We start from the raw sequence: 27,420 nt of genomic DNA, 5'->3' as shown, positions 1-27,420 counted from the left end.
GAAGCCGAGACCCGGGCAGCCTCCTGGCTAAGCGACAGCGGCGGTGGCCAATGGCTTTCGAGCTACGCAGATGGGGCAGGTGGACTCCGGAGCAGCCAATGAGGAGCGGCTTCTCCACGGGGCCCAGGCCCTTCGTCCAATCGCGGTGAGCGGACTATGAGGGGCCAGTTCCGAGCGGGGTGCGGAGGGCCAACCCCGTGCGGGGCTGGGCGGGGCTCAGCGCTGAGCGACGGGGCCATTGGCCAATGGCGAGTATGAAAGCGGGCAGCCCGGACCAGGGGCGCGGAGGGAGCCGAGGGAGAGGGGAGGCCGAAGAGGAGAGAAGCAGGAAGTAGCGGCGGCCGCGGGGAGGGCGGCGGCGACGGCGGCAGCGGTGGCGGCTGGAGCCGGCTGGAGGCCGGGGGTCTCAGCCCGCCCTGGGATCGGAACAAGTAAGCGTGCTCGCCACAAATACCCGCCCTTGGCTCCGCCCCCCGGGGGGGCGGGTAAATGCCCCCGCCCCTCCCCCACTTGGTCAACTACCCCCTTCTGCGCGCCGCCCCCCTTGGGGCGGCCGCTTGCCTGGCGGGGTCGCCGCCCGCAGCCTGGAGGACCGCTGGTGGGAACTCGAGTCTTGTTGAAAGCACTGCCCCTAGCCCGGTAACGTGGGAGAGGGGGGTCCGGGACCCCTGAGTCCTGGCTCTCCTAGACCGAGAGGCGATCGGAGTGCGGCCGGGGGCCTGGAGGCTGCGGGATGTCGCGACCTAAAATGGTGTCCGTGCCGGGCGGTGGGGGCGGGGGAACTGGGCCCAGGCAGAGCGGAGCCTGCATCCCGACCCGGTGCGGGTCAGCGTCCGGGCCCCGGCGGGGCTCAAGCTGGCGCCTCGAGCCCGCTGCGCGCCTGGCAGTCACTCGGGTCTCGAGAGAGCGAGCGAGCCTGTGGGGGCCGGAGCCGGGGCAGCCGGCTGCGCGGGGCGCGGAGGGCAAGGGGACCGGGTTCCAGTGGGGTCTGACCTGGCTGCAGAGCTTCGAGTCACGCAGGGACCGCCCCCTCGTGGGTCGCCACTCCCCACTGCCGGGGAGTCCTGGTCCCCCGATGTGCAGCGCCGCAGGTCCTACAGGGCCTGGCCTGACCGAGGCCCTGCCGGGAGTTCTTAGCCGGTGAAAGTGAAAGAAGCACCGCTCGCCTCAGTTTACCCCCCCAGTTTTTTAATGTACTTCTCGTCCCCTACCCGAAACCCCGGGCTTGCTTCCCGCGCCAGTACCTGGCAGATGGCAGGGACTTAATGTCGCCCGCTGCCCAGCTTGGCCGCAACCTAATCGCCCCCAGCCGGGCCCTGGCCCCTTGGCTTGGCTTTGCGCAGCAGGCCTTGGGCAAAGGGCAGTGGAGCCCCCACCCGACCCGGGTGTGTGCGCTCTCTTCCTGTTGAGCCCCTTCTTTTTGCTTTTGGGGAACAGAGGGAAAAGAGGGTAGGGGGCTGGCAGCCTCCGAGGCCTGGCGGCTGAGTGGAGGATCTTCATCGGCCCCAAGCCTCGCTGTTTGGCCCACTGTCTGCTCCAGGTGGCTATCGGATGACCTCCAAGTCACTTGCACGCCAGAGGGAGGTGGTTGGGAGAGGCCAGTTCGCAGGTGTTTTCTTAGTCCCCATTGGTTTGTACTCCACCGACCCACTCTGCTGGGAGCTTGAGTGGGAAGGTAGCCCAGGTCTCCCGACTAAGGGAGCCAAATTGAAGAGGGACCTAGCGATTCATCTGGGAAGAACTAAGGGCTTTGTTAAACCCTGTGCAGAATTAAGTGAGGGGGTAAAAAAAAATAAAGTGCAAGGAGGACTCCCCTTTCTTTCTCTAGTTGGTACCCTTGTCCCCCACCCCCACCTTGGTCCGTGCAATGCCAGCCGCCACCTGCTGGGACTATCTCCAGTTACAGTCTGAAGGCTGGAAAGAGGTGAGAGAATTGGCCCTGGGAAATGGCTTGCATCCTGGGCAGGGAACGTGCAAAGGGGAGCGAATTTGTCCTTTCTCCATTGCTTCTTCCTACAGAAATATTTATGCTTAAGAACTGATGAGGATAGAGCTTGGGTCTTCCAGTCTCTGAGCTGGCCTCCTTGTTGCTTTAGTGACACATAAATCTTGTGGGACTCACCCCCCCTCAATCCCTACTGGGCCCTATTAAGATTGGGGGAGACTTCCTAGGCTACTGTTGCCCAAGAAGATGGAGTTTGGGTTAGGAGGTAGGCTAGGCGAGGGCTCAGTTAAATGTCAGTGGGAAGGAGGAGCCTTGCCCACTGTACCCTGGATCAGCTTGTACCCTGGAGTTTTAGCCCTGAGAGAGCAAGGTGGAGGAGGGAGGGGAAGACACTCTGGGGAAGGTAGGCGAGCAAGCAGCAGGTGTTTGTGACGGGAAGGATTCAGCTGGGGCCCTGGTGACTGTGCCCTCCCCTTCTTTGCCTCTTTCTGTGTCTTATTCTTTCCTCCCTTGAATCTGTTTCTCCCTGCTGACCATGCTAGGGCTCCAGGTGCCAGGAGTGGCTCCAGGTCTTTCACACATGACTTCAGATGACCTCCGACCCTATCTCTGACCTCATGTGTCTTTAATTTGGTCCAGCAGCAATAATCAGTTGTATTCTGGATTTGACACTCATGCATACAGTTTTATGTCTCTAGAAGAACTTTGATAAGTAGATTCCTTGTCTCCTCTTTGAAACAGCAGGAGTAAGGCAGTGAAGTAACTTGCGTGAACAGCAGTGATAAAGCTAAGGAGAGCAATCTAAGCCCAGCTTCAATCACTGCTCCTTTGTGTAATGGCCTTTCAGACCTCTGTGGACCCCAGTTCATGTCCGTGAGGACTATGAAGTGATGCCATGCTAACCCATGGAAACCGAGAGCATGTGTCTGTCACCCTCCTTAATATTCCTGTCGGTTCGTTGGTCCTGTGCCTGGCACAGGAACGGTCGATCTGGTTTCAGCTGACATGCTGTCGAAGAACCCTTAACTTCTATTACTCTTTGTATTTCTGAGAATCTCCTGCTTTCTCTGGGTTTTTGTGCTGGCACTACCTGGTGTTTTCTCACTAACCTGATTTTAGGGTGTGGCACACTGAATGCCTGAAACAGCTCTCTAGGATTCACCATTCAATATGGTAGAGATTACTAAGTTGGAGGGGATAAATACAGAGTTACTGAGAGAGGGGGGTTTAAGGTCTCTATTTCAGACATCCCAGTTTCTCCTCACTCTTATTGTTTTTATAGGTCTGGGACCTGTCGCTATGGGGGACATGAAGACCCCTGATTTTGATGACCTCCTTGCTGCTTTTGACATCCCTGACATTGATGCAAATGAAGCCATTCACTCTGGGCCAGAAGAAAACGAGGGACCAGGAGGCCAAGGGAAGCCAGAACCCAGTGTAGGAGGTGATTCTGAAGACAGAGCAGCGACAGTAACTATTAAGGATGACCCTGAGAGTCCAGCCGAGGCCTCTGAACATGGCCTTTCACAACCGCCGGACACTTCCACAGTCAGTGTTATTGTCAAGAACACGGTGTGTCCGGAGCAGTCTGAGACCCTGACTGGGGATTCAGGAGAAGAGACCAAGGCTGGGGGTGTAACTAAGGAAGGACCTGTGGGATCTTGTCTGATACAAAATGGATTTGGGGGTCCTGAGCCGTCCCTCTCAGAAACCCCCCATTCTCCAGCTCCTGCCAATGGAGACGCCTGGAAAGATAAAGCTATAGAAGGCAAAACACCCTTGGACCTCTTTGCTCATTTTGGGTCTGAACCAGGGGAGCACCCAGATCCCCTACCTCCTGAACCTTCCTCACCTCGAGATGGTGACATGACCTCACCTCCTTTCTCCACTCCTTTTGAGCTGGCTCCAGAAAATGGCGCAACCCTGCTGCCTCCTAGTTCCCTCCTGCCGGAGGGGGCCTTGAAACAGGAAAGCTGCAGCCCCCTCCATTCCCAGGCCCAGACTCAGAGAAGCTCAGGTTCCAGCCCTGAGGCAGCAGGTATCCCTGCCAGTGCCTCGCCTCCCCAGGTGGCTGGAATGTCCTTCAAGCAGTCTCCAGGACACCAGAGCCCTCCTGCTTCCCCTGAAAAGGCATCCAGCTGTAAACCTCTGAAGGAAGAAGATGAGGGAACAGTGGACAAGTCTCCCCCAAGAAGTCCCCAGAGCCCCTCTAGTGGAGCTGAGGCTGCAGACGAGGACAGCAACGATTCCCCTACCTCCTCCAGCTCTTCTAGGCCCCTCAAGGTGCGGATTAAGACTATTAAAACGTCCTGTGGGAATATCACGAGAACTGTCACCCGGGTTCCCTCAGAACCTGATCCCCCTGCCCCTTTGGCTGAGGGAGCTTTCCTGGCTGAGGCTAGCTTCCTGAAACTGTCTCCTGTCACTCCAACCCCTGAGGGTCCAAAGGTGGTGAGTGTCCAGCTGGGTGATGGTACCAGGCTGAAGGGTACCGTGTTGCCTGTGGCTACCATCCAGAATGCGAGTACTGCCATGCTAATGGCGGCGAGTGTTGCCCGCAAGGCTGTGGTTCTCCCGGGGGGGAATGCCACCAGCCCGAAGACTGTGGCTAAGAGTGTGTTAGGTCTGGTACCCCAAACTCTGCCCAAGGCTGAGGTGCGGACAGGGTTAGGCCTTGGGGGACAGAAGGTAAATGGTGCCTCCGTGGTGATGGTCCAGCCTTCTAAGCCTGTTACTGCGCCGGGCACAGCAGGTGGCTCAGTGATCTCTCGGACCCAGTCCAGCCTGGTAGAAGCCTTCAACAAGATCCTCAACAGCAAGAATCTGCTGCCTGCTTATAGACCGAACCTGAGTCCACCAGCCGAGGCTGGCCTGGCTCTGCCTCCAACAGGCTACCGTTGCCTTGAGTGTGGGGATGCCTTCTCCCTGGAGAAGAGCCTGGCACGGCACTATGATCGTAGGAGCATGCGCATAGAGGTCACCTGTAACCACTGTGCCCGTCGCCTGGTCTTCTTCAACAAGTGTAGCCTGCTCCTGCATGCCCGTGAGCACAAGGACAAGGGGCTTGTCATGCAGTGCTCACATCTGGTCATGAGGCCTGTGGCCCTTGAGCAGATGGTGGGGCAGCCGGACATTACTCCCCTGCTGCCTGTGGCTGTCCCACCTGTTCCTGGACCTCTGGCCTTGCCTGTTCTGGGCAAGGGGGAGGGGGCCGTCACCTCCTCTGCTCTTACTGCAGTTGCCACGGAAGCCCCTGTGCTACCACTCCCGACAGAACCCCCCGCGCCCCCCACTGCCTCAGTTTACACGTGCTTCCGCTGTCTGGAGTGCAAGGAGCAGTGCCGGGACAAGGCCGGCATGGCCGCCCACTTCCAGCAGCTGGGCCCGCCTGCGCTTGGGTCGACCAGCAATGTGAGTTGTCACCCATTTCTCCTGGGGAGGGGCAGCCAGGTACTCGAGTTCAGTTCCAGGGAGGCACTGGGAGCGTGCTTAGGCCAAGTAACGGGGTGCCGGGTGCTCCTCCTCAGCGTCCCTTGTTTAACACTCGACAGGTGTGCCCGTCCTGCCCCATGATGCTCCCCAACCGTTGCAGCTTCAGTGCTCACCAGCGCACACATAAGAACCGCCCCCCCACGTCTGTCCCGAGTGTGGGGGCAACTTTCTGCAAGCCAACTTCCAGACCCACCTTCGAGAGGCCTGCCTGCACTTCTCGCGCCGTGTGGGATACAGGTGCCTCAGACGCCCGCCCCTCCATAGAGCTACGGGCCTCTTCCTCAGCAGCGGCCTTGCGATGGCTTCTCCAGGAGAGAGGAGAGAGCCTCTCCTCTCTCTCCAGGAGAGAGCCTCCAGCCTCCTCCCTCGGCTCTGTTGTGTTGGCGCACATGTCATCCCCTGCATCTAGTCACGTGCGGGAGAGCAGTGGAGAGCAGGGCTCCTGGGGAACTCCAGCTCTGTCTCCTCAGGCCACTCCTGGGGACAGTGGGCCTCCTCCTCCTCCCCTGCCTTGCTTGTGCTCCTTTGTGATTTCCTTTGACATCTACCCCGTCTTCAAGAGTGAGTGGGGTGCTGCAGGTGCCCCGACCTCACCGCGGAGGTGCCGGACCTCACCGCGCTACCTCCCCTTCCTCTCCAAGGTGCCCCAGCTGTGCAGTGGTGTTTGGGGGTGTGAACTCCATCAAGTCCCACATACAGGCGTCACACTGCGAGGTTTTCCACAAGTGCCCCATCTGCCCCATGGCCTTCAAGTCTGCGCCCAGCGCCCATGCCCACCTCTACTCCCAGCATCCCAGCTTCCTCACCCAGCAAGCCAAGTGAGACCTGGGAGGGACCAGGAGGAGGGGTGGGCTGGAGGGCAGGGTGCAGGGTGGGGCTCTGCTGTCCCGTCATGGTGGCTTACACCGACCTTTGTGCCTCCACAGGCTGATCTATAAGTGTGCCATGTGTGACACCGTCTTCACTCACAAACCGCTTCTCTCCTCACACTTCGACCAGCACCTGCTGCCCCAGCGTGTCAGCGTCTTTAAGTGTCCATCTTGTCCTCTGCTGTTTGCCCAGAAAAGGACCATGCTGGAACATCTCAAGGTACAGAGCAGCAAAGGCCTGGGGACGGGGCACTTAGCTAGCCGTGTGGCCTGAACTAGGGTCACACAAGCCTCCGGCCGTGGGGAGCAGGGAGCAGTGAGGACTCGGGCCAGGCCGGACTCTCCTCCAGTAGCCGTTCCTCTTGTCCTCCTCTTCTAGAACACTCACCAGTCTGGACGCCTGGGGGAGGAGCCGTTGGGAAAGGGGCTGGCGGTGCCCTTCTGACCCCCAAGACTGAGCCTGAGGAGCTCGCTGTGTCTCGGGCGGAGGCAGCCCCTGCCACTGAGGAATCCTCCTCCTCCGGAGGGGAGCTGCCCAGCTCCCCTGAGCCTCCCCGCCCCACCAAACGACCCCGACGGGACCTGGGGAGCAAAGGCATCAAAGGTGGGGGTGGGGGGCCTGGGGGCTGGACCTGCGGCCTGTGTCACTCCTGGTTTCCTGAGCGGGATGAGTATGTGACCCACATGAAGAAGGAGCATGGCAAGGTGAGCTGGGTTTCTCTGGGAGAGGCCGGCTGGAGGGCAGCCCTGGGGTTGACCTGGGAGTGAACTTCCCACCCTTGCTCTCTAGTCCGTGAAAAAGTTCCCCTGTCGCCTGTGTGAGCGCTCCTTCTGCTCGGCCCCAAGCCTGAGGCGCCATGTCAGGGTCAACCATGAGGGAATCAAGAGAGTTTACCCATGCAGGTAACCCTTACTCCTCATCCCCCTTCCTCCCTGGTAGATGAGCCTTGCTCCCAGAGCACCTGCTCCCCGCTTCCTGCTTGCGGGATCCGGAGGTTGGGACCTCCCTCTGCTCTGGCAGCCTCCCTCTGCTAGGGTCTGGGTCCCTGGTGCCACCTGCCCGCCCCCTCCCTCTGCTAGGTACTGCACAGAGGGGAAGCGCACCTTCAGCAGTCGCCTGATCCTGGAGAAGCACGTCCAAGTCCGCCATGGCTTGCCCCTTGGCACCCAGTCCCCTTCCGGCAGAGGAGGCACCCTGGTGCGAGGCTCTGGTGGCAGAGCCCAGGTAAGAAGAGGCCTCCTTGTGTTAGGTCACGGCCGTGAGAAACCAGGGAGACCCTGGTCTCAGGAGGCTGGCCAGGGCGATGGTGAGGCCCACTTTCTTCCACTTCTCTCCAGGGCCCAGGACGGAAACGCCGCCAGTCTTCTGACTCATGCAGTGAGGAGCCTGACAGTACAACACCGCCAGCCAAGTCCCTGCGGGGTGGCCCTGGGTCAGCAGGCCACGGACCTCTGCGCTGTCGGAGCGGCGGCTCAGCGGATCCCAGCGCTGTGCTGGGGCTGAGGGTGGATGGAGGCACGCAGCAGTGCCTCGACTGTGGCTTGTGCTTCGCTTCCCCCGGCTCCTTGAGCCGCCACCGGTTCATTAGTCACAAGAAGAAACGGGCTGGGGGTAAAGCCAGTGCCCTGGGGATGGGGGATGGAGAGGAAGAGGCTCCTCCATTTCGCTCTGACCCAGAGGGTGGAGATTCACCTTTGCCTGCTTCTGGAGGCCCTCTGACTTGTAAGGTCTGTGGCAAGAGCTGTGATAGCCCTCTGAATCTCAAGACCCATTTCCGCACGCACGGTATGGCATTCATCAGGGCCCGGCAGGGAGGCTGTGGGGACAGCTAGGTCCCAGGCCTAGGACTGGCTAGTCCTCTCCTGGAACTTGGGTTTCACTGCTGCTGTCACCTCCCTGAGCTGGGAAGTGTAACATTTATTTTGATTCTTCTCTTTCTGCCCGAGAGGAAGGCTTTTGAGGATTCTAGTAACTTGCACTCCCCTCCCTCTTGGGTTTGGTCCCTGGGTCCTACTTAAGTGGGCTCTCCTTTCTTCTTTCTGAATCCAACACTAATGTTCCTGCTGCAGACCCCAGTGTGTAACTGGGTGGGGGACAGGACCTCGGGAAGCCTGCTAGACAGAGGCACAGGGGAGACTGAAGGATGGACGGGGTCTAGCTTCTACCCCTCTGCTCGGTTTCCTCTGTGCCGGGTTCTGCCCTAGTGTCCCCTCCTCAACTCATCGGCACTAACACCCCGCCCCGTCCCTGCAGTGCCTTCCATTGGTCTTTCCCCCAGAGATCTAGGGGTGGGGGGTTGGTGGGGATGAGGCCTGTCAAGTGGGGTCCAGGGAGAGAAGACAGGCTCTCAGGAATCCTTTATTCTTGTAGTAATAATACTAACAGTGGGAGGAACGAGGGAGAAAACCAGACCATTAAAACTGCTTGTGGTTTAATCCCCATTCAGGCTTTTCTTTTTATGTGAGTTGGACAGTGTGTACTGATGGGGGGGGGGGGGAGTCAGAACTGGGGAAGCCCTTCTCAGGGACTCAGGGAAGAGGTAGTATTGACCAGACAGATGGGAAGAGTAATCTTCATCTTGTGTGTTTGGTACCTTTTGTATGCTGGATTTAGCCCCTTCCACCCACCCCCACCCCCAGAATCAACTCAGACAAGACACAGATGGCTAACTAAGGACTTTATTTCAAACAAAAATTAAAAATAAAAAAATTGAGAGCTATTTCCCTGGGTGTGAGGAAAGGATCAGGGTAAGAAATTCCCCATGGCTAGGCCAATACCCTCAATATATTAGAGGGATTGTGGCAATTCCCTTCCTTAACCCCATGATGGGGAACCTCAGCAAGTGCAGGACCCTATGGCAGAACCCACCTGCCAGGGGGAATGTGGGCTGGGGTCAGCCCTGGGAGGGAGAGTTGGGCAGCAGCATGGTCAAACATAGGATCACATCCTAGGTACCAGGAACCCAGTCCTCCTCCCATCTTGCTTGGACCCAGGGAAAACACGCCAGTTTGTAGAAAGAACCTCTGAGACTCTGGAGAGGGAAGAAGGCCCCCATCCTCCTCATGTTCGTGATCACCTCCTCTGAGGGCAGTGAGTCCTGGAATCTGTCAGGTGGTGATACTGACAGCAGGAGGTGGGGAAGCCCCAGCAAGCCTGGACCCCACGGCTGGCTCTCCTACCCTCTGGCAAGCTCTCATGGTTACCACATGATCCTTTGTATTTCTTGCCTTCCATTTCCCTTGGGTAGGTGGTTAGGTAGGTAGGGTTTTGTGATTTGGGGTTTCTTAGGCAAAGTCCTCCTAGGGAGGGTGCCTTCAGTCCCACCACTTCTGGGCCTGAGAAGGGTGTCACATGATGCCATTGGTGAGGTACTGGAAGCCGTCGTAGAGTTTGGTGGTGATGGACCTCATGCTGCCATCTACCATCTGCTCCACCAGCAGCTGGAGCTGCTCCTCGGTCATGCTCATGTGGAACCTCTCTTTGAGGTTGCGAATGGTACTGGAGCCGTGGAAGCAAGGAAGCTGAGAACCTGGGGGAAGCAGTGGCAGTTAAGTCTCGGGGACAGTTAGGAAGGCAGGCTAGTAACCAAGGGGAACAGCGCTGGAGGTGGTGTAAAGTACTCCTTCCCTCCCCACCACAGGGATCCCTGGTGGTGTACAGCAACTCTGCTTGTGCCGAGCAAAGCAACTGGGAGGCCTTCAGTCCATCCGCATCCCATATTCCTTAGTTCTCTATGTGCAAGTATGTGGGGAGAACAGGGAAGAGCAAGCCCACAGGATCCCCCAGTAAGCATTGCAGGGAAGTCTTGGGGCCCAGAGGGGAGGCTGGGAAAAAGACTCTGGGAATGGGCCCTGCACTTATCTGGTTGCAGGCCTCTGCCTATGCTAGGTCTGACACTCACAGATGACCTGGGCCACCGTCACCACGGGGCCAGAGAGAGATGCTCCTGAGCAACGGCGGCAACCTGTGGGGTACGGGCAAGGATGGGGAGGAGACTGGCAGCTTAGGTGGGGTCTGAAGTTTTTTTTCCAGGGGTCAGGGGGTAAGAGGAAACCCAGAGGAACTGGGAGTGGGGGAGTCCTGTGCAAATGACAGAGGGAAAGGTAAAAGATGAGAGGCAGAAGAACTCTCAGTTCAGAGCAGGATAGGTGAGGAGGAAAAGGAAGGTGGCTTGAAGTGATGGCTGAGACCAGGGCAGTCAGGTCAAGTGTGATGGGGAAAAAGTGGGTAGAAGCACTAGAATTAGCAGAGGAGGAGACTGGAAAGACCAGGAGGCTGAAGATGGGTGTTTTCCCCATGAGGGTACCTAAGAGCTTCCTGTTGTTCCTTTCCTCTTGTACCCCCCCCCCCAGTGAAGAGTGTTCTAAAGGGGAAATGGAAACCCCCTGAGGAACCCCCAACCTAAGTCTTGAGGTGGGCTCAACCTCCTAAAAGTTCTAAGTTCAGGCAATTCAACCTAAGGCAGCCCAGCCGCTGGGCCCCTGCCGCACCTTGCTGCATGATCTCCACAATCTGCACCACCTTGTCCATATGCTTCCGAGCAGCAATCAGCCCTTGCAGCATGAGCATCTTGTAGTAGTTGAACATGTCGCCGTTCAGGCCGCCCATTACCTGAAAGTGAGTCGAGAGTGTGCACAGGAATTCTGGTGGGCCTCCCAGAACTTCCTTAAGACAACCATGGTAGATCTCACTATTATCACAAGAAAGCTCCCAGGAAATCCTGCCTCAAACTGACTTACTGCCATTTCTGTTCTGTTCCTTCCTGACTTGGGGGAGCCCATCAGCCCTTCCTCTCAGGAAGGGCACAGTGACCCGGAAGCACCTCTTTTGACTCACATCCACAAACTCGGTGGTCAGCTTAAAGGCTGACGTCTCGAAGCCCAGGTTTCGGGGTGAGCTGGAAAGGATGAAGCCAAAGTCGATGTGGATGATGTGACCTTCTGCGTCCAGAAGGATGTTCCCGTTGTGTCTGAGGAAGGGAGGAGGAAGAGACAACAGTAAGTTTGGCTTAGGAAGCTCTCAAGCCGCAACACTGGCCTCACCATACAGGACAGGGGAGGCCCCAGCCATGTTTCCTGTTGCTTACAAGTCTGGGTCAATTTCCTAGGACTTAAAGCTAGCAACAAAAAGGAAGTCAGAAAACTACAAAGAAAAACGGTATGAAATTCAATTATCAGCTTAATAAAAATAGTTTAAAGATTATCAGAGAGCTGAGCGTGTAGCTTTGTTGGTAGAGTGCTTGCCTATCATGCAGGAAGTCGTGGTTCCTAGCTTTGTCCCTAACACAACATAAACTGAATGTGAATAAAGGCACTTGCCTGTAATTCCAGCACTTAGGAGGTGGGGGATGGAGGAACCTCAGTTGAGGGTCATCCTCAAATACAAAGAGTTTGAGGCCAGACTGCAATACATGCTAATTTCCCAAAAATTATACTTCTAGTGCCCAAACTTGAGCTTGACTTAGTAGTAAACACAGATGTCTCCAGTAGCTAGCTGTCTAAATAGGGGGAAGCCCTCATTCAGCATCAATTTACCTGTTTTATTTTTTTTTTGAGACAGGGTCTCACTATGTAGCCCCAGCTGGTCTGGTACTCACTAGGTAGACCAAATTGGCCTCAAACTACAGAGTCACCTGCTTGGCCTCCTAAGTGCTGGGATTATTTTAATTTTTAATCATGTCACTGTAGAACCAAAGCCCTGCCAGTACGGAACACCAATGAGAAGCAAGCAGACTGAGTATAACTTATTTTGTATTTGTGTGTATCCATGTTCATGTGGATATACACTCATGTGGAGGCCAGAGGTCAACCTAAGGCATTGTTCCTTAGAAGCCATCTACCTTTTGAGAGACGGGGTCTTACTACGTAGCCCTGCCTGGCTGGTCTGTACTCACTAAACTGACCTCAGACTTTTTAGAGATCCATCTGCCTCTGCATCCTAAATACTGGGATTCCTAGAGCAGCTTGCCCAGGGAATCCTTTGGTTTCTGCTTGTGCTGTCACACCTGGCTTTTTAATGTGGGTTCTGGGGATTGAACTCAAGTCCTCTTGATTTTATAGCAATAACTTTATGGACTGAACTATATCTCCCCAGTGCCCCCCCCCCCCCCGCCGCCTTTTTTTTTTTTTTTTGAGAACTGTTACACTGCAGCCTAGGCTGGTCTGGAACTTATTGTGGCCCAAGTCAGCCTCAAACTCATGGCAGTCCTGCCTCAGCATCGCAAGTGAGCCATCAAGTTTGGCTGAGAAGAGGTTAAGAATGCAACAAAAGGGAGCTGGAGAGATGGCTCAGAGGTTAAGAGCACTGACTGTTTTCAGAGGACCTGAGTTCATTCCAGCAACCACATGGTGCTCACAACATCTGTAATGAGATCTGGCGCCCTCTTCTGGTGTGCAGTTATACATGCTGTATACATAATAAATAAATAAAAAAAAAAAAAAAAAAAAAAAAAAAAAAAAAAAGAATGCAACAACAATGTGGGGCAGATCGCTTACATAAAGAACCTTAGGAGAAGTATACTGCAGGCCAGCTGTAGGGAAGAAGAGTCAAGAGGGGTAAACCCCAGGTCTCTGTGAGTCCCACATGAATGGCTAGGAAGGACAATGAACATGCTAAGCATGTGAGGCCTGGCCTATTCTGCATAACCGGCTCTCTCACTCTCAATAGGAGCTTTGTTAGGCTGAGCACTCCTGCCCCATCTCAGGGCCATCTTGTCTGAGTTGGTCAGGCTGGCTCAAAGAGGAGGGGTGCACAGAGCAAGACCCACCTGAGTCCTTCCGGCTGTGGAAAGCACTGACAAAGTAGCCTGCCCACACAGTCTAAAGAGCCAGAGCCAACAGATGGCCCCGGCCCCGGCCCCCAATGTCCCGAAGAAGCCAGGAATAGGCAGTTTCTCTCCTTCTCTTAACTACCAGGGGTGGCTTCCGCCTGGAAAGCTGCCTTAGGGCTCCTTTTTAAATGAAGGGTTTTTGTTTTGTTTTTAATTGTCCTAATTTTCTGTTTTCTTATGTCTTGACAGTGACATTTTTGGGGATAAATTAAAAAATGCTTTCATATTTCACCTTTTAAAACTCAGAACATAACAAATGCCACTTATTGGAAATTCATGCTGTTAGAAACCCCGAAGTACACTTAATAAAAGGAGGTAAGTTTCTTGGTTGTACCAGTGCAATGGACATGTTCTTTTCAGCTCCCCCAAGTGATGGTTTTGTCAAATTTCCCTCCAGACCTACTAAGATAAATGCAGGAATAACAGAGTGAACATTTTCTACAAATAAAAAGAGGAAGTGAATCTTAACAAATAATATATGAAAATTATTATTTTGGCCCAAATAGGTCCCACTGTTGTTGAGCTAACTTTCCCCTGATAGGCAGAGAGACCCATAACTGCACCAGTACCGAAAGCTGGTTACCTCTTTGTAGCCTCAGCTATGAATGAGAAAAACTTTCCATACTCAAACTAGAAATATGGAATGTGACGTGAAAAATAAGTCCATATGCCTTTGCTGTTTTTTGTTTTTTATTCTGAGACAGTCTCATTATCCAAGCTGGTTTGGAACATATGAGGATGACCTTGAACTTTTGGCCTGCCTTCTGCTATCTCCCAAGTGTGTGCCAGTATGCCTGGTTTTATGGGATGCTGGAGACTGAATCCTGGTCTTTATGTATTTTAGATAAACTCTACCCATTGAGCTACATTCTCAGTCTTCCCCAGCCCATCCCCCTTTTTAAAAAGCAATGTTGGGGAGATGGCTCAGCAGTAAAGAGCACTGGCTGCTCTTCCAAAGGACCAAGGTTGGATTCCCAGCACCCACGTGGCAGCTCACTGTAACTCCAGTTCCAGGGTATCTGACACCCTCTTCTGGCCTTTGTGGACACCTGGTACGAACATGGTGTGCAGTCATACTTGCAGGCAAAACATGCATAAAATAAAAATGTAATAAAAAATAAGCTCTGGCAAATTCTATTAAAGAAAAAATTTGAACGGCTTACTCTTCCTGGGCTTGTTCTGGCAGGCTTGTATTGATATTAAAAATCACCTGATTGATGACATGCATACTCTGTAGCATATTCTGCATGCTATGCCCAGATATATTGCCACTGTAGTGATAGACGAGTTTTGGCTACCATGGCGCAGTCCTCTATTTCAGACTTGCTTAAAGCAGGATAGTTGTTGGTGAGGATGACCAATTTTTGCTTTGCCTTGTGTTACCATGTTAAATGTGTGCGATTTTTTTGTTTGTTTCTCTCTGTAACAGCTCTGGATGTCCTAAAACTCACTTTGTAGACCAGGCTGACCTTGAACTCACAGAGATCTGCTTGCCTCCGCCTCCGGACTCCTGGGATTAAAGGCATGCGCCACTGCCACTTGGCGAGTGTATGTGATTTTATAACAAGTTGGAGCCTAGGCCTACAGCTGATCAATACCAACAACTTTCTTTTCTTTATAGCCTCCATCTTGTGAGATGATTCCCAGTATTCTTTTCTTTTCTTTTTTTAAAAATTCCCTATGTAGCTAGGATGATCTTGAACTTCCTGCCTGTACCTCCCAGTGTTAATGTGTTAAATGAGAGATCAAACCCAGAGCATCATGCGTGCTAAGCAAAGCATTCTTCAACCTGAGCTACACCACCAACTCACATCCATTCTTTTTTAATAGGAATAGTTCATCAGGGGCTGGAGAGATGGTCCAGCAGTGAAGAGCACTGGTTGTTCTTCCAGAGGACCCAGTTCAATTCCCAGCACCCACAGAGTGGTTAACAACCATCTGTAACTCTGTTCTCAAGGGACAGATGCTGTCTGGCTCTGCTGGGCACACTGTGCAGCTGGAGCACAGACATACATGCAGGTAAACCTCGTACATTGGGGAAAACGGTTAGCAACTTCCTGCCACACCAGAGGGACAGGCTTTTATCCAACACTTTCTTTTGGTAGTGTTATTTATTATCTGTCTTATTATTTTTACATATCAGTTTCTAAAATGAAATTCCTGAGATCTAACTAGTGCTAGCTTCCCTGTTCCTCACTTACTCAATCCTGTAGCTGAGCCCTGGGCTTCAAAATCCTGGGTTCAAAATCCCGAAGCTCAGGACAGTCTAAAGCTTGCCATCAAGATCCTTATGGTTACACGCTTACAGCTCTCTCTCTCACACACACAGCCCTTCTTGCTTGGTAGGCCTGGCAGGGTGGAATGACCATAGGCTCCCAAAGCTACTACTGACCCTTGGCTTCCTCATGAGGGAGCACTCACTTCACAAGGTTTTCACTTACTGTAGTGATGTCATGGTCATAGGTGCTATACAGTCACTAAAGAGATAATGCTAGATTCCGAGAAGCTGCTTGCCTGACTAATGTTAATGGGTTGCCATGTCACTGGAAGCCCTGGAAGCACAGGCTGTCGTCACATTTCTAAAATTTATTTTTTAGTGTTCCCATGTGTGTGTGCTTGTATGTGTGCACATGCTCCAGAACATGTCAGGGTGTGCGTGTGGAGGTCAGGTGACAGCTCTGGAGTTGGTCCCGGTGACTGAGCAACAGCTTCAACCACTAAGCCCACTTGGCAGGGAGAGCTGCAGCCTACAGGAGCATTCAGGCCCCGGGCCCCAGACCGCTTGCCTGGAGATAGTGAGACTGCAGAGCATAGGTAGTGCCATTATCAAGGCTTCACCTATGTGAAGACGGGCTTCATGAAAGTCACGTGACAGTGAAAGAAATGACAGTCTCGGCAGAACAAAAGAGGCTTAGAAGACTGTGGAAACCAGGGGCTGGGGAGGTGACCCACTGTTAAGGGCACTGGCTGCTCCTCCAGAGGAGGAGTTACTTTTTTGCACTCATGAAGGCTTACAGCTCCTGTAACTCCAGTCCCAGAGGATCCCATGCTCTCTTACGGTCTCCACTGGCACTAGGCATACACATACATGCAGGAAAAACACCCATGCACATAAAAAACAGAAGTTTGAGAAATCAGGTTGGAGTGAGAAGAGAGGAAAGCTTGTGACTGGGGATTTCAAGTTTATCTCCATGGTCTCCCTCATCCTTTCCTTTCTGTTTTGAGTCACTGACTACCTTTGTGCCAGGCTCTATCTTCTGCTTTCTTGTTAAGGACACAGTCACACTAACCTTCAAATCACCCACAGCACCATATGGCACCTACAGATCAGAACATATCATTCCTATCCTGCAAAATAAAATTCTTGCTGATTGTGGTAGCAAAGGCCTTTAATCCCAACACTCAGGAGGCAGAGTCAGGAAGATCTCTGTGAGTTCAAGACCAGCTTGGTTTACATATCAAGTTCCAGGACGGTCAGGGATACATAAAATGACCCCTTCTCAAAAAACAAAAACAAAACCCCCAAAACTCTTCAGTCTCATAATGAAGGACTGGTGTCACTGCCTGCTCCCTGAGGTTTGATCCCAATGGAACATCTGGCTGAGGCTGAAAGATCCTCATCTTTCCTCCACAGCTCTATCTGCCCTTGTTCTCCCTCACCCTTTCTCTACTCATTCAAGTCTTCCCTACATCCTGTTTCCGTCCTCATTTCCGCCAGCACTCATCATTTGGCTTAATGTCACACAAACAAATCTTTCCTAAAAAGACCTTGTTTCACCAACTGAGAAACTATATGTGAAGGGACAGAGAAGACCCTTGTGAAAGATTAGGATGAAGGGCACAAGCCACTTACCTGTCCTTGACTTGCAGTAGGTAGCAGACCAAACAGTAGCCAGCACAACTTTGCACAAAGTTGCGCTGGGCACTGAGGAATGCCTCAGTGGTATAACTGCCATGTTCCTGTAGGAAGTAATCGAGCAAGGAGAGCTGTGACTGTTTCTTCACCTGGTGGATGGACACAGCGTTGACTACTGGTTCAATCATGCCGCTGTCTGCTGAGATCACAAGAATCTTATATGGCTTGATCCAGAGAGGCACCCGCTCCTGCTCCCAAATGGACTGTGAAGAGACACAAAGGACCCAGAGTGGCTCATCTGTCTCCAGAGAATAATAAAATTTCCTTCCCCTCAACCTCTCCCTTGGTATCTTGAAGAACATTAAGCAAGACTCACTGACCTACTAAGAACCAGGAAGTTTTTTGAGACAGGGACTCATATAGCCCAGGCTAGACTTGAATTCCTGATCCCCATCTCTACACATTCTAGGATTACAGGTGTACACAACCACAAATAACAGAACCAGGGAGTTTGAAAAGGAAGGACAGGGCCTGGCAAAGGGAAGAAACTATACATAGAGGTTAACATAAGTTTGAATAACAACAACAACAACAAAATTGGAGTTTTAGGGGCAGAGAAAGCATCTCTAGAAAATGAAAATATGGAGCTGGAGAGATGGCTCAGTGGTTGAGAGCACTGCCTGCTCTTCCAGAGGACCTGGGTTCAATTTCCAGCACCCACATGGCAGCTCACACCTGTCTGTAACTCCAGTTCCAGAGCTTCTAACACCCCCACACAGCCATACATGCAGGCAAAATGCCAGTGCACATAAAATAAAAATAAATTATAAAAATGAAAATACTACCGGATGTAGTGGCCTAAGCTTGTATTTCTAATATGTGGAAGGCAGAGGCAGGAGGATCAGGAGTTTGAGGCCAATGTTTAATAAAAGTGAGAGTCAGAGGTCAACCTGAGCTACATGAGATCCTGTCTCAAAAACAAAACAAAAAATTCAAGCACTTAAGCCATGTGCCACATACTGTAACCCACATACTGTAACCCTGGTATTGGGAAGATGAGGGAGGAGGTAGTGGGCTGTGGTACAAGGACAGCTGACATTGGCTGAGAGTACAGAGGGTACAAAGCAAGTAACATCTGGCTGAGGCTGTAAGTGAGATTCTTTATAAAAACAAAACCAAAAACCAGGACAAAGTTCAAGCCACCTCTACCCCTCAAAAAACCTACAAACAAGCCTGTCAGTGTTGGTGCACACCTTTAATCCCAGCACTTGGGAGGCAGAGGCAGGTGGATCTCTGAATTTGAGGCCAGCCTGGTCTACAGAGTGAGATCCAGGACAGCCAAGGCTACACAGATAACCCTTGTCTTGAAAAACCAAAAAAAGAAAAGAAAAAAAAAATCAAACAACCCCCCCCACCCCCCGCCCCAACCAACCAACCAACCAACCACTACAAATGTTACAAAGCACTGAATTGAACAGGTGAAGCCTCTTGCCGGTCACCAGCCCAGGGAGACCAGGTGATCAGTATCTCAACACAGTACAGCCAGGCCCAGCAGTTCACACCTGTAATCCTGTTACTCAAGCTGAGGTTTGAGGATTGTCATGAATACAAGGCCAGCCTGGACTACATAATGAGTTCCAGGTAAATCTGAACTACAGAGTGAGGCCTTGTCTCAAAAAGACAGAGCAAAGGCTAGAGAGATGGCTCAGGGATTAAGAGCACTTCCTGCTCTTGCTTAGGATTTGAGTTCAGTTCCTCCCACCCATGTGGCTTCTCACAACTGTAACTCTAGTTCTAGGGGCATCGGACACCCTGTTACGGCCTCTATGGATACTGTACACATACATGCATGGAAGACACCCATACACATGAATACATGTTTTTAAAAAAGACAAAACGAAACCCAAATGCTTGAGCACAGAATAAATCCATCCATCCCAGATCATTTGGGAAGTTCTGATTTCAAGGACCAACCCAAAGCCCAGTGCTGCACGCATATAACCCAGCACTTGGGAGGTGAGGGCAGGAGGATCAGGAGTGCAAGGCCACCTTTGCTATAACTGGGTTCGAGGCTGGCCTGAACCCCGTGAGACCCTATGTGAAATCACACTTCTCAGTCAAAAAAAGAAACTGGCATTCAGTAGTCAGAACAGGGCAGATGTAGCTCCAGAAAGAACCAACAGAGGCCGCCCTAGAGCTCTGCATCATGTGGCTGTGCTGCTCTGGGGACAGGCAAGCCAGTTTCAGTTTAACTTTCCCACGCAGACCTGGGTAGAAGCAGAGAGCTCCCTGAGACATCAGCCTGTGTGGTCCCGGGAGCGCTGGGGCTGCACCCAGTTTTTCATTGCCCCTTTCCCTGTGCGTTTTTGTTTCCTCTCCTCACCTGCAGTTGCTTCAACACCTGGAAAGCCAGCAGCTCCTGCCGAAGGTCATCTCCACACTTGACAATGACTGACAGGAGCCGCCAATTGGGAAGATGGCCGTAGGGGGAGCCTTCTCTGATCCTCCTATGAAGAAAGAAGTCCCAGGATAAGGACTCAGGCCGCAGTGGAAGTCTCATGGAGTGTTTAGAGGTGGAAAGGCACTAGGGAGGACGAAGTAAGCACCTGAAGATGCCTTGGAGCTCTGAGAGGAGTACCGAGACTACCTCCACCCTCCACCCTCCACCCTCCACCCTCCTCACCGCACTTTCTCCTGCCAGGGCTCTTTGAGGGCGACTGCAGAAGGGTCTTCGGGGTCTCGTTTGAAGGCTGTGGGAGTGTGAGCCAGCTGTTCTGAAAGGCGCCGTCTAGCAGGAAGGAAATGCACAATTTATTTGGAAGAGTTATTTCAGAGCTGCAATGCCTTTGTGCCCTTCTCCTTGCCACTGTTCCTAGAAGCATAATCAACAGCACTATTTTGCTAACCTGGTAGTTTGTGATCATGCAAAGAACCTGGCTTTCTTCATTCCTTTATCCCAATACTGATTCAGAAAGGGTATGACTCCAGAATCTGCACGTCCAAAAAGGTCTCCTCTCTCCCCTCAAAGTGAAGGATACAATTTTGAGATCTCATTTTGATTCTTGGTTTTGAGTTTTTTCGTGGTGCTGGGAACTGAACCCAGGGCCTTGCACATGCTAGTCAAGTGCAACTTTGAGAATCGATGCTTAAATGCCCTCTGAGGCACTGTCTTCTTTTTGGAACTCTCTTAAAATATCATTTCTTTTTGTAGTAGCTCAAGCAATGCCTCTATTGCACCTTGACTGCCTCAAGTATGGTGGCCCAAGGACAAGGACAGAATAATGAGATAAAGGAGAAAGACACAGGCTGACAGTTGGTGACTAGACACAGAAAAGGGATAAAGCTACAAGCAGAGCCTGGAAAAGAGGTTAAATGAAGGCTGATGTGATCTGGCCATACCGGATGTCCCCTGCTGCAATGAACACAGGCTCCTTGCTCTCCTGGCTGGTGATGCTGTCCACCGAGAACTGGGAGATGTTGTCACAGCTGTTGGTATGCACTTCAGGGAGCTGGGAAGAGCAGGTCAGAGGTGCTAAACACAAGATCCCTCTTGCCCACTGGTCACCTGCCCCTAACTGTGGCGTACTGGCCTACCACTTCATTCTAGACTGCTCCCAAAGCCACCATGGTTCCACACCGTTATGGCCTTCTTGAGTTATGGATCTCACAGTGGTGTTCTCAAAGTGTGAATTACTCCATCATAATTCATGGAGATGGGTAGGAGATACAGATTCTCAGATCTCACTACCAGTCTAAGTTGGAACTACTGGGGATGAAATCTAGAAGCCAGATTTTAGCAAATTTTCCAGATACCCCCAACACCCTTAAGTTTGTACACCATTGCCACAACTTTTGCAGAAATCATAATTTTTGACCTCATATTGAAAGCCCCATATGATTAGGGATGTATTATTCTCCCTCAGATTCTTCCAGACTAGGTTTCTTTGACTAGTTCTTCAAATTTTTTGTTTTGTTTTTTTCAAGGCAGGGTTTCTGTGTGTGTAACTCTGGCTGTCCTGGAATTTGCTCTGTAGACTAGGCTGGGCTGTAACTCTGATGGAGACCAGGCTGGCCTTGAACTCACAGAGATCCGCCTGCCTCTGCCTCCCAAGTGCTGGGATTAAAGGCGTGCGTCACCACCGCCTGGCTTTTTTTTTCCTTTCTGAGAGAGGGACTCCCGTTTCTCAGGCTCCCTGCTTCCACTCAGGTGAGCCTCTACCTCCACCTTCGTCTCTTCAGCCTGACCCTCTAACCCACTTCTCACTGTAACGCCTCTGCCAGGCTCAGCGACCTCGGCGCCGGCTAATGCACTTGTGCATCTTCATTTTTCTCCTAGAGTCGCTATGTCGAACCTCAACTTGACTGTAAAAAGGTAGAGAGCTGTCTTTTTCACCAAATGCTGCTACATAAAATCCTGCTCTGCTTGCCTTCCTCTAACCCCAGCATGGAGCTGGAATCTCTTCCCACAGCCAGCAGGATTGAATGAGTGCATGGCTCGTCAGGTCGTGTCAACCTCTCCAGCCTCATTCGTCACTGCTTCTCACCTCACTACACATCCAACGCATACAAGTTTCTATCATGGAACTGAAATCCATGCTCCATTTTCTCTTCCAGTCTTTGTACACATTCATTCCTCTGTCTGAATGTTCTTTGTTTTGCTAATTCCAACCATGCTTCAGGCCTCAGCTGAAAGACTACTTACTTCCTCCAGGAAATCTTTGACTCCCACCCCAAGTTTGGAGTAAATACCAACTCTGGGTACTTCCATAATGTCTCATGCTCCCCTCGACAGTGCAGATCGCACCGTACTACAACTACCAGCTGTCTGGTCTGATTCTCTGTTAGGTCATAAATTCCTTGCAGGTATAAGCCAAGTCTTGTTCACTAGCATACAGTATTCAGGTGTGGAACACAGAAAGCCCTCCATAAACACTTTTAAAAAAAAAAATTTCAAGAAAGGTACAGACTGGGCTCAAATTCTCTATGTAGCCAAGGCTTGCCTTAACCCCAAACCTTCTGCCTCAACCTTTCAGGTGCTGGGATTATAGCTGTGAGTCACTACATACAGATATTAATATTTCTCTCTTTTTGAAATATTTATGTATATGAGTGTTTGCCTATATGTGCACCATGTACATACAGTGTCCACAGAGGCCAGAAGAGGGCGCTGGTCCTCTAAAACTAGAATTACAGACAGTTGTGAGCCACTACAAAGGTACTGGGAACTGAACCCAATTCTCTACAAGAGCAGCCAGTGCTCTTACTGTGAGCTATGTCTCCAGCCCCTTTATATATATATATATATATATAATTTATTTGTTTTTGGTTTTTAGAGACAGGGTTTCTCTGTGTAACAGCCCTGGCTGTCCTGGAACTCACTTTGTAAACTGGGCTGGCCTCGAACTTAGAGACCTGCCTGCCTCTGCCTCTTGAGTGCACCACCACTGCCCAGTTCCCTTTATGTATTTGACTGAATGCATGTATGGCTTGTCAGTCTCTGCTGATCTAAATCGACTTTATGTAGCAGGTGTTCCATAAATGTTTTATCACATCTCCCTCCTTGCCTGGTCTAGATGTTCCTCCTGCAGAAGAACAAGCTTGAACCTATTCCAACCAGCTGTTCAGAGCCTCTCCTTCTCACACCCCTCACCCCCTACAACATTCATCTGGGTGCTTGCCACCCCTGCTAACAAGTATGTTACCCCAAATGTATTACAAGCTCTTAGGGAACAGGTGCTGGGCCCCCAGTATTGTCTCCTTGGCGCTCCCTCACCTCCACCTGTAGCTCGCCTATATCATCCACCGACCAGGCTTCATCATCATTGTCATAATTGGGCACTGTGCTGAAGCTGCCAGCCCGCTGCTCATGAGTGATACCACATTCAGGCAGGTTCTCTACGGACCGTGTGCTCCGAATTCGGTTCTCAGGAATCCGGGCAGGAACACTAGTTGTGTCGAAGTTTTCACATTCAAGAACTTCCACGTAGATCAGGTAGGGAGCCTGGGTGGGTGGGTGGGGGAAGACAGCATTTGCCACTACCTCCCCGTCTAAATTTCATTGACATAGTTCTTTTTGTTCCAACCCTCAACAGTAGTCCCTTATGACTGTGAGCAACATGCACAGGTAGGAACTTGTGATACCACCTGCATAAAACATTTGGGGAAAGGGTACTGCAAAGGCTTCCAAGCCTATCATCAGGGCTTCAAATGCACATGTACAATTTGGAAAACTGTTCCAACTGTCAATGGCAGTTGAAGCTCTGTGGGCTTATGCTAAAGTCAGGGCCTAGGGAAGTAGACACAAAAAAAACTGGATAACGTGGTATGTGTCCCAAGGAGAGTCCTAATTTTTAATACTTCCTCTGGGAGGAGAGTCTGAACCCTGAGCACCATCATCCCTGTGAGCAGACAAACACAGCTTGGTTTTCTAGTATGAACTGGGCATATTTCTTTCCTTTCTGCCCACTTTGACCACAAAAGTCTTATAAAAATGTCCCTTTACCCACATGGTGGTTGTACCTGGATAGCCTGAAAGTCAGAGAGGCTGGAAGAGCTTCTCAAAGGAGGACAAGGAATGGGTGGGAAGCCATTCTCAAGGATGGCATGAGATAAACTGAAATTGGGCTACTTTGGCCCATAAAAGCAAAACCCAAGAAGTCAGGCAGGAGGGTTCTTGGGTTCTGAGCATCACAGGAGCAATGAGGTCGAGTCACGGTCATACATGCACCATAAACTAAAAAGTCTCCAGCATGCTGGTAGGGAACAGAGCCTGAGGAGTCAAGGGGATGCAGTCAGATGAGGGGAGGGTCTGGGCCAGAACCCACTTACCTTGTCCTTGGAATTGAGGACAACAGCTTGTGTGTGGGGCACACGGACCACGTGGTGGTCAAAGCCAGCAGTGGGCAGCCAGACTCGGGCAGGGAGTTTATGGTTAAGCAGGGAGAGTTCTGAGATCAGCCTTTGTGTTTTCTGCTCTTTGGTGGGGAGCGTGGCTAGCCGTTTGCCGATTGCCATCAAGGACTTGATAAATTCTCGTTCAGGGGCCAGCCGGACAGGCTAGAGGGTTGGATGAAACAAAAGATGGTAAAGATGACATGAAAAAAAGCGGCCTATCCCTCTTATTTGCTTCTGGGCAGGGCCCCAGTATTTAAAGAACCCCAGGAAAGGGGCTACCTTTGGCCATGGTAGGAATTTTCACCCTCCTTTTCTCAGCTTGAACTGGGAAGAACCAACACATTCCCTTCTCTGAGCTAATTGCTAGGGACCCAAGATGGCCTGAACTCAGCACACCGGGATAGACCATTTTTTTCTTGGACTTGAGTCCTTCCTCAAAGACTGCCCTAAGCCTTTGGTGCAGGCAAGGGGACAAGGTCTAGAGAGGCCACCAAGGACCTCAGAGAGAAGAGCTCCTACTCATCTCAAGAACAGGGTTATCCTTCCTCCTGTCTGGGCCCTCAGGCTGGCTGTGCCAAAGGGCTCTGCCAGACCTCACAAGACTAGGAAAAGTGGCCTGAATCAGTATTTCCCCTTTCAAAGAAGGAAAATGTTCTTCATCCTAAAACTTCTGTTGTTCTCCATGGCACATAACCCAATTACCCCACATTCTCGTCAGGGCTAAGTACACAAGCAGGGGATGAGAAGAGAATGGGCAAACTGTATTAATGAGGGTATAACCGGGGGAAAGAAAAGGCAGGGGAGGGTGGTGCACATAGGTGGATGGAGACAGCAATAGCTCCTTTTAACCCTTGGTGGCCCTTCTGAAGGCCTGTCTCTAGCAATTCCTCCCTGGGTCCTCTTCCCCTGCCTTTCAGAGGCTAGGCTCCCCATTTTAGTTCCTTGTGGTAGGCTTGGTTCCTCATGCCAGGTATTTCAGCAGTTTCTAGAAAGGCCAAGGTAGGGTGGGGAGAAAGATGGACTCAGATAGACATGATGAAGAGCTCTCCTAGTCTAAGCTTGTCTACCATAGGGACCCTTTGTCAAGACAGCCACAAAGCTGGCCAGAGAGGTGCACGCCTCTAATCCTAGCACCTTGAAAGTCAAGGCAAGGAAGATCACAAGTTGGAGGCCAGTGTGGGCTATAGAAAAGAACTTGATTCAAACAAACAAAACCCCCATATGCTGGGCATGGTGACTCACATTCTAGCTCTTGAGAGGCTGAGGCAGGAGGATTGCCACAAATTCCAAGCCATCCTGAGTTAGTGATTACTAGGTCAGCCAAGACTTAAATACCAAGACCCTGAAAAACCAACAGATATTTACTACACAACTCCGTATTCCATCACGTCTCCTCAGCTGTAGAGAACAGTCTCTCTTCTTACTCTTCCTTTCTGCTCTTCTCATTCAAAGAGTATTTCATTTACCAGGCTTTTCTCTACCCGCCACTGCCCATACCCCCACCCCCCTTTTTTTTTGTTTTTTGAGACAGGGTTTCTCTGTGTAACAGATCTGGCTGTCCTGGAACTTTGTAGATCAGTCTGGCCTCAAACTCTCAGAGATCCACCTGCCTCTGCCTCCTGAGTGCTGGGAGTAAAGGTGTGCGCCAATGCCTGGCTTCTCCCTCTTTCTATTTCTTTGCTATTTTTGTTTGATTGTTTTGTTTTTTGAGACAAGGTTTCTCTGTGCAGTTTTGGTGCCTGTCCTGGATCTCACTCTGTAGACCAGGCTGGCCTTGAACTCACAGAGATTTGCCTGGCCCTGCCTCCAAGTGCTGGGATTAAAAAGGCATGCGCCACCACCGCCCGGCTTTTTTTCTTTTCTTTTCTTTTTTTTTTTTTTTTTTTTTTTGAGACAAGGTCTTGCTATGTAGCCCTGTCTGGCCTGGAGCTCTCTATATAGACCAGGCTGGCCTTTTAACTCACAGAAATCCTCCTGCTTCTACCTTCTCAGTGGTGGGATTAAAGATGTAGACCACTATACCAAGCCTGCTCACTGTTCTGATAGAGAATTTCTACCTTTACTGCTCATACTACAAGAAAGAAAAAAGAAAAAAAAGAACATCTTTTTTTCTTTTTTTTTTTTTGAAATTAAGAACAAACTTTATTCAAGACTTCTTTTGTTAATGAAAAATTTGTTTTAAGAATTTCATACATGAGTATACTATATTTATATCATTTCTACCCTTCCCATGTCCCTCCAACTCCCTTTTGGATTCATCATCTCTTCTATAATAAAAATTATTCTTTTGAAAGTAGATTTATTCAGAGTTTGGACACACTGGGAGCAGAAAGACCCAGTTTCTTTCTACCTTTTCTGTAATAGTGTTACAGTATTATAAAAAAGATGAAACTACTGGGCATGGAAATTATTTTTGTTTTTGAGACAGGGTCTCACTGTGTAGCTCCAGCTACAGAGATCCACCTGCCTTTGCCTCCCAAGTGCTGAGATTAAAGGCACATACCACCACACGTAGATAAGTCTTTAAAAAATTACTTTATTTTATGTGTATGGGTTTTCTGTCTACATGTCTGTATACCATATGTGTGCAGTGCCTATGGAGGCCGGAGAGGGCATCAATCCTCTGAGACTGGAGTTACAGGTGGTCGTGAGCCATCCTGTAAGTGCTGGGAATCAAAAGCAAGCCCCCTGAAAGAGCAACCAGTGCTCTTAACCATGGAGTCATTTTTCCAACCTCTTACTATTATTTTATACATCTAATACTAAGTCCAATTAGTGTTATGGCTGACCATTTAGGATTGGGAAACCTATCATGGGGCTTATTCCTGGAGAAAACGGTTCTCTCTCCCAGCAGCTACTGCTGGCTGTAGCACTTCATCTAGGGCAGGGCCTTGTTAAGTTTTCCCCGCCCAGAGGCTTCTCCTGAGAACTGGGCAATACCACGTCCCCTAGACGTGTGGGATCTATGATGGGAGGAGCTATGCTGGCTTAGAGCCCTGCACAGCAGCAAGGACGGGAAGCTTTGGGGACAGGGTTGAAGGAGAAAAAGAAAATGAAATTGGACTTCAAGGATCCCTAGAAATATCCTGGGGGCCTAACACAGCAAAAAAAGGACGAGGCCCTGGGTTCCACCCCAGAAAGAGAGGGTGTGTTTATGGAGGGCGATTGAGATCTGAAGACTCATGCCTTTATCTTGATCCCTGAATCCATCCACTCAGGTGGCAAAGGGTCACTGTCCAAAGGACCCTCCGCCCCATCCAATTTAGTCATCTCATATTAGGAAAGGCAGAATTCTTTTCCATCCTCAAATCAGCCTTTCAGTTGTAGACCCCTGTGTTACCTAGCCACACTGGACATGACCCCAGGCCTCCAAAAAAGAGGCTCTGCCACATGGGAGGAGAAGGGATCATGATTAAAAGGGGATCAGCACAGAAAATAGAAAACAGTGGGTAGACAAAGAATAAAATATTAAAAAAAAAATTAAATTATCCAAACTCCCAGAGGGTCCAGCATTTCCTCTCACGTCTTTGCCAG

The 27,420-nt window shown here is 51.0% G+C and overlaps 2 protein-coding genes and 1 long non-coding RNA gene across 7 annotated transcripts in view; 2 read left to right on the top strand and 1 right to left on the bottom strand.

Annotated features, from left to right (window-relative positions):
- The first annotated feature begins 316 nt into the window (after positions 1 to 316).
- On the top strand, positions 317 to 8,748 carry Znf687 (zinc finger protein 687). Its single transcript, XM_028857449.2, is given in 11 exon segments — positions 317 to 431; positions 3,228 to 5,356; positions 5,497 to 5,569; positions 5,572 to 5,674; positions 6,079 to 6,255; positions 6,364 to 6,526; positions 6,686 to 6,716; positions 6,719 to 7,011; positions 7,097 to 7,209; positions 7,387 to 7,531; positions 7,645 to 8,748. Coding segments are annotated over 10 exon segments (3,705 nt in total). The 5' UTR covers positions 317 to 431; positions 3,228 to 3,244; the 3' UTR covers positions 8,140 to 8,748.
- Positions 8,749 to 8,969: 221 nt separating this feature from the next.
- Positions 8,970 to 27,420, bottom strand: part of Pi4kb (phosphatidylinositol 4-kinase beta) — a 34,202-nt gene continuing 15,751 nt past the window's right edge. For all 5 annotated transcript variants that reach the window (XM_028857450.2, XM_028857453.2, XM_028857454.2 and 2 more), the window contains 9 exons: positions 23,821 to 24,048; positions 22,766 to 22,993; positions 20,392 to 20,501; positions 19,676 to 19,780; positions 19,376 to 19,499; positions 16,990 to 17,255; positions 11,144 to 11,276; positions 10,798 to 10,918; positions 8,970 to 9,836 (listed from right to left, as the gene is read on the bottom strand). In XM_028857450.2, the coding sequence (XP_028713283.1) occupies positions 9,655 to 9,836; positions 10,798 to 10,918; positions 11,144 to 11,276; positions 16,990 to 17,255; positions 19,376 to 19,499; positions 19,676 to 19,780; positions 20,392 to 20,501; positions 22,766 to 22,993; positions 23,821 to 24,048 (1,497 nt within the window). In that variant the 3' untranslated portion in view covers positions 8,970 to 9,654. The remainder of the gene's footprint in view (positions 9,837 to 10,797; positions 10,919 to 11,143; positions 11,277 to 16,989; positions 17,256 to 19,375; positions 19,500 to 19,675; positions 19,781 to 20,391; positions 20,502 to 22,765; positions 22,994 to 23,820; positions 24,049 to 27,420) is intronic.
- On the top strand, positions 11,215 to 17,190 carry LOC119088191. Its single transcript, XR_005091795.1, has 3 exons — positions 11,215 to 11,304; positions 13,326 to 13,451; positions 17,103 to 17,190. It is a non-coding gene; the product is annotated as an uncharacterized LOC119088191 (long non-coding RNA).

Source organism: Peromyscus leucopus, chromosome 6 (genome assembly GCF_004664715.2).
Source record: "Peromyscus leucopus breed LL Stock chromosome 6, UCI_PerLeu_2.1, whole genome shotgun sequence".
Classification (NCBI taxonomy): Eukaryota; Metazoa; Chordata; class Mammalia; order Rodentia; family Cricetidae; genus Peromyscus; species Peromyscus leucopus.
This window is presented reverse-complemented; position numbering and strand designations above follow the sequence as displayed.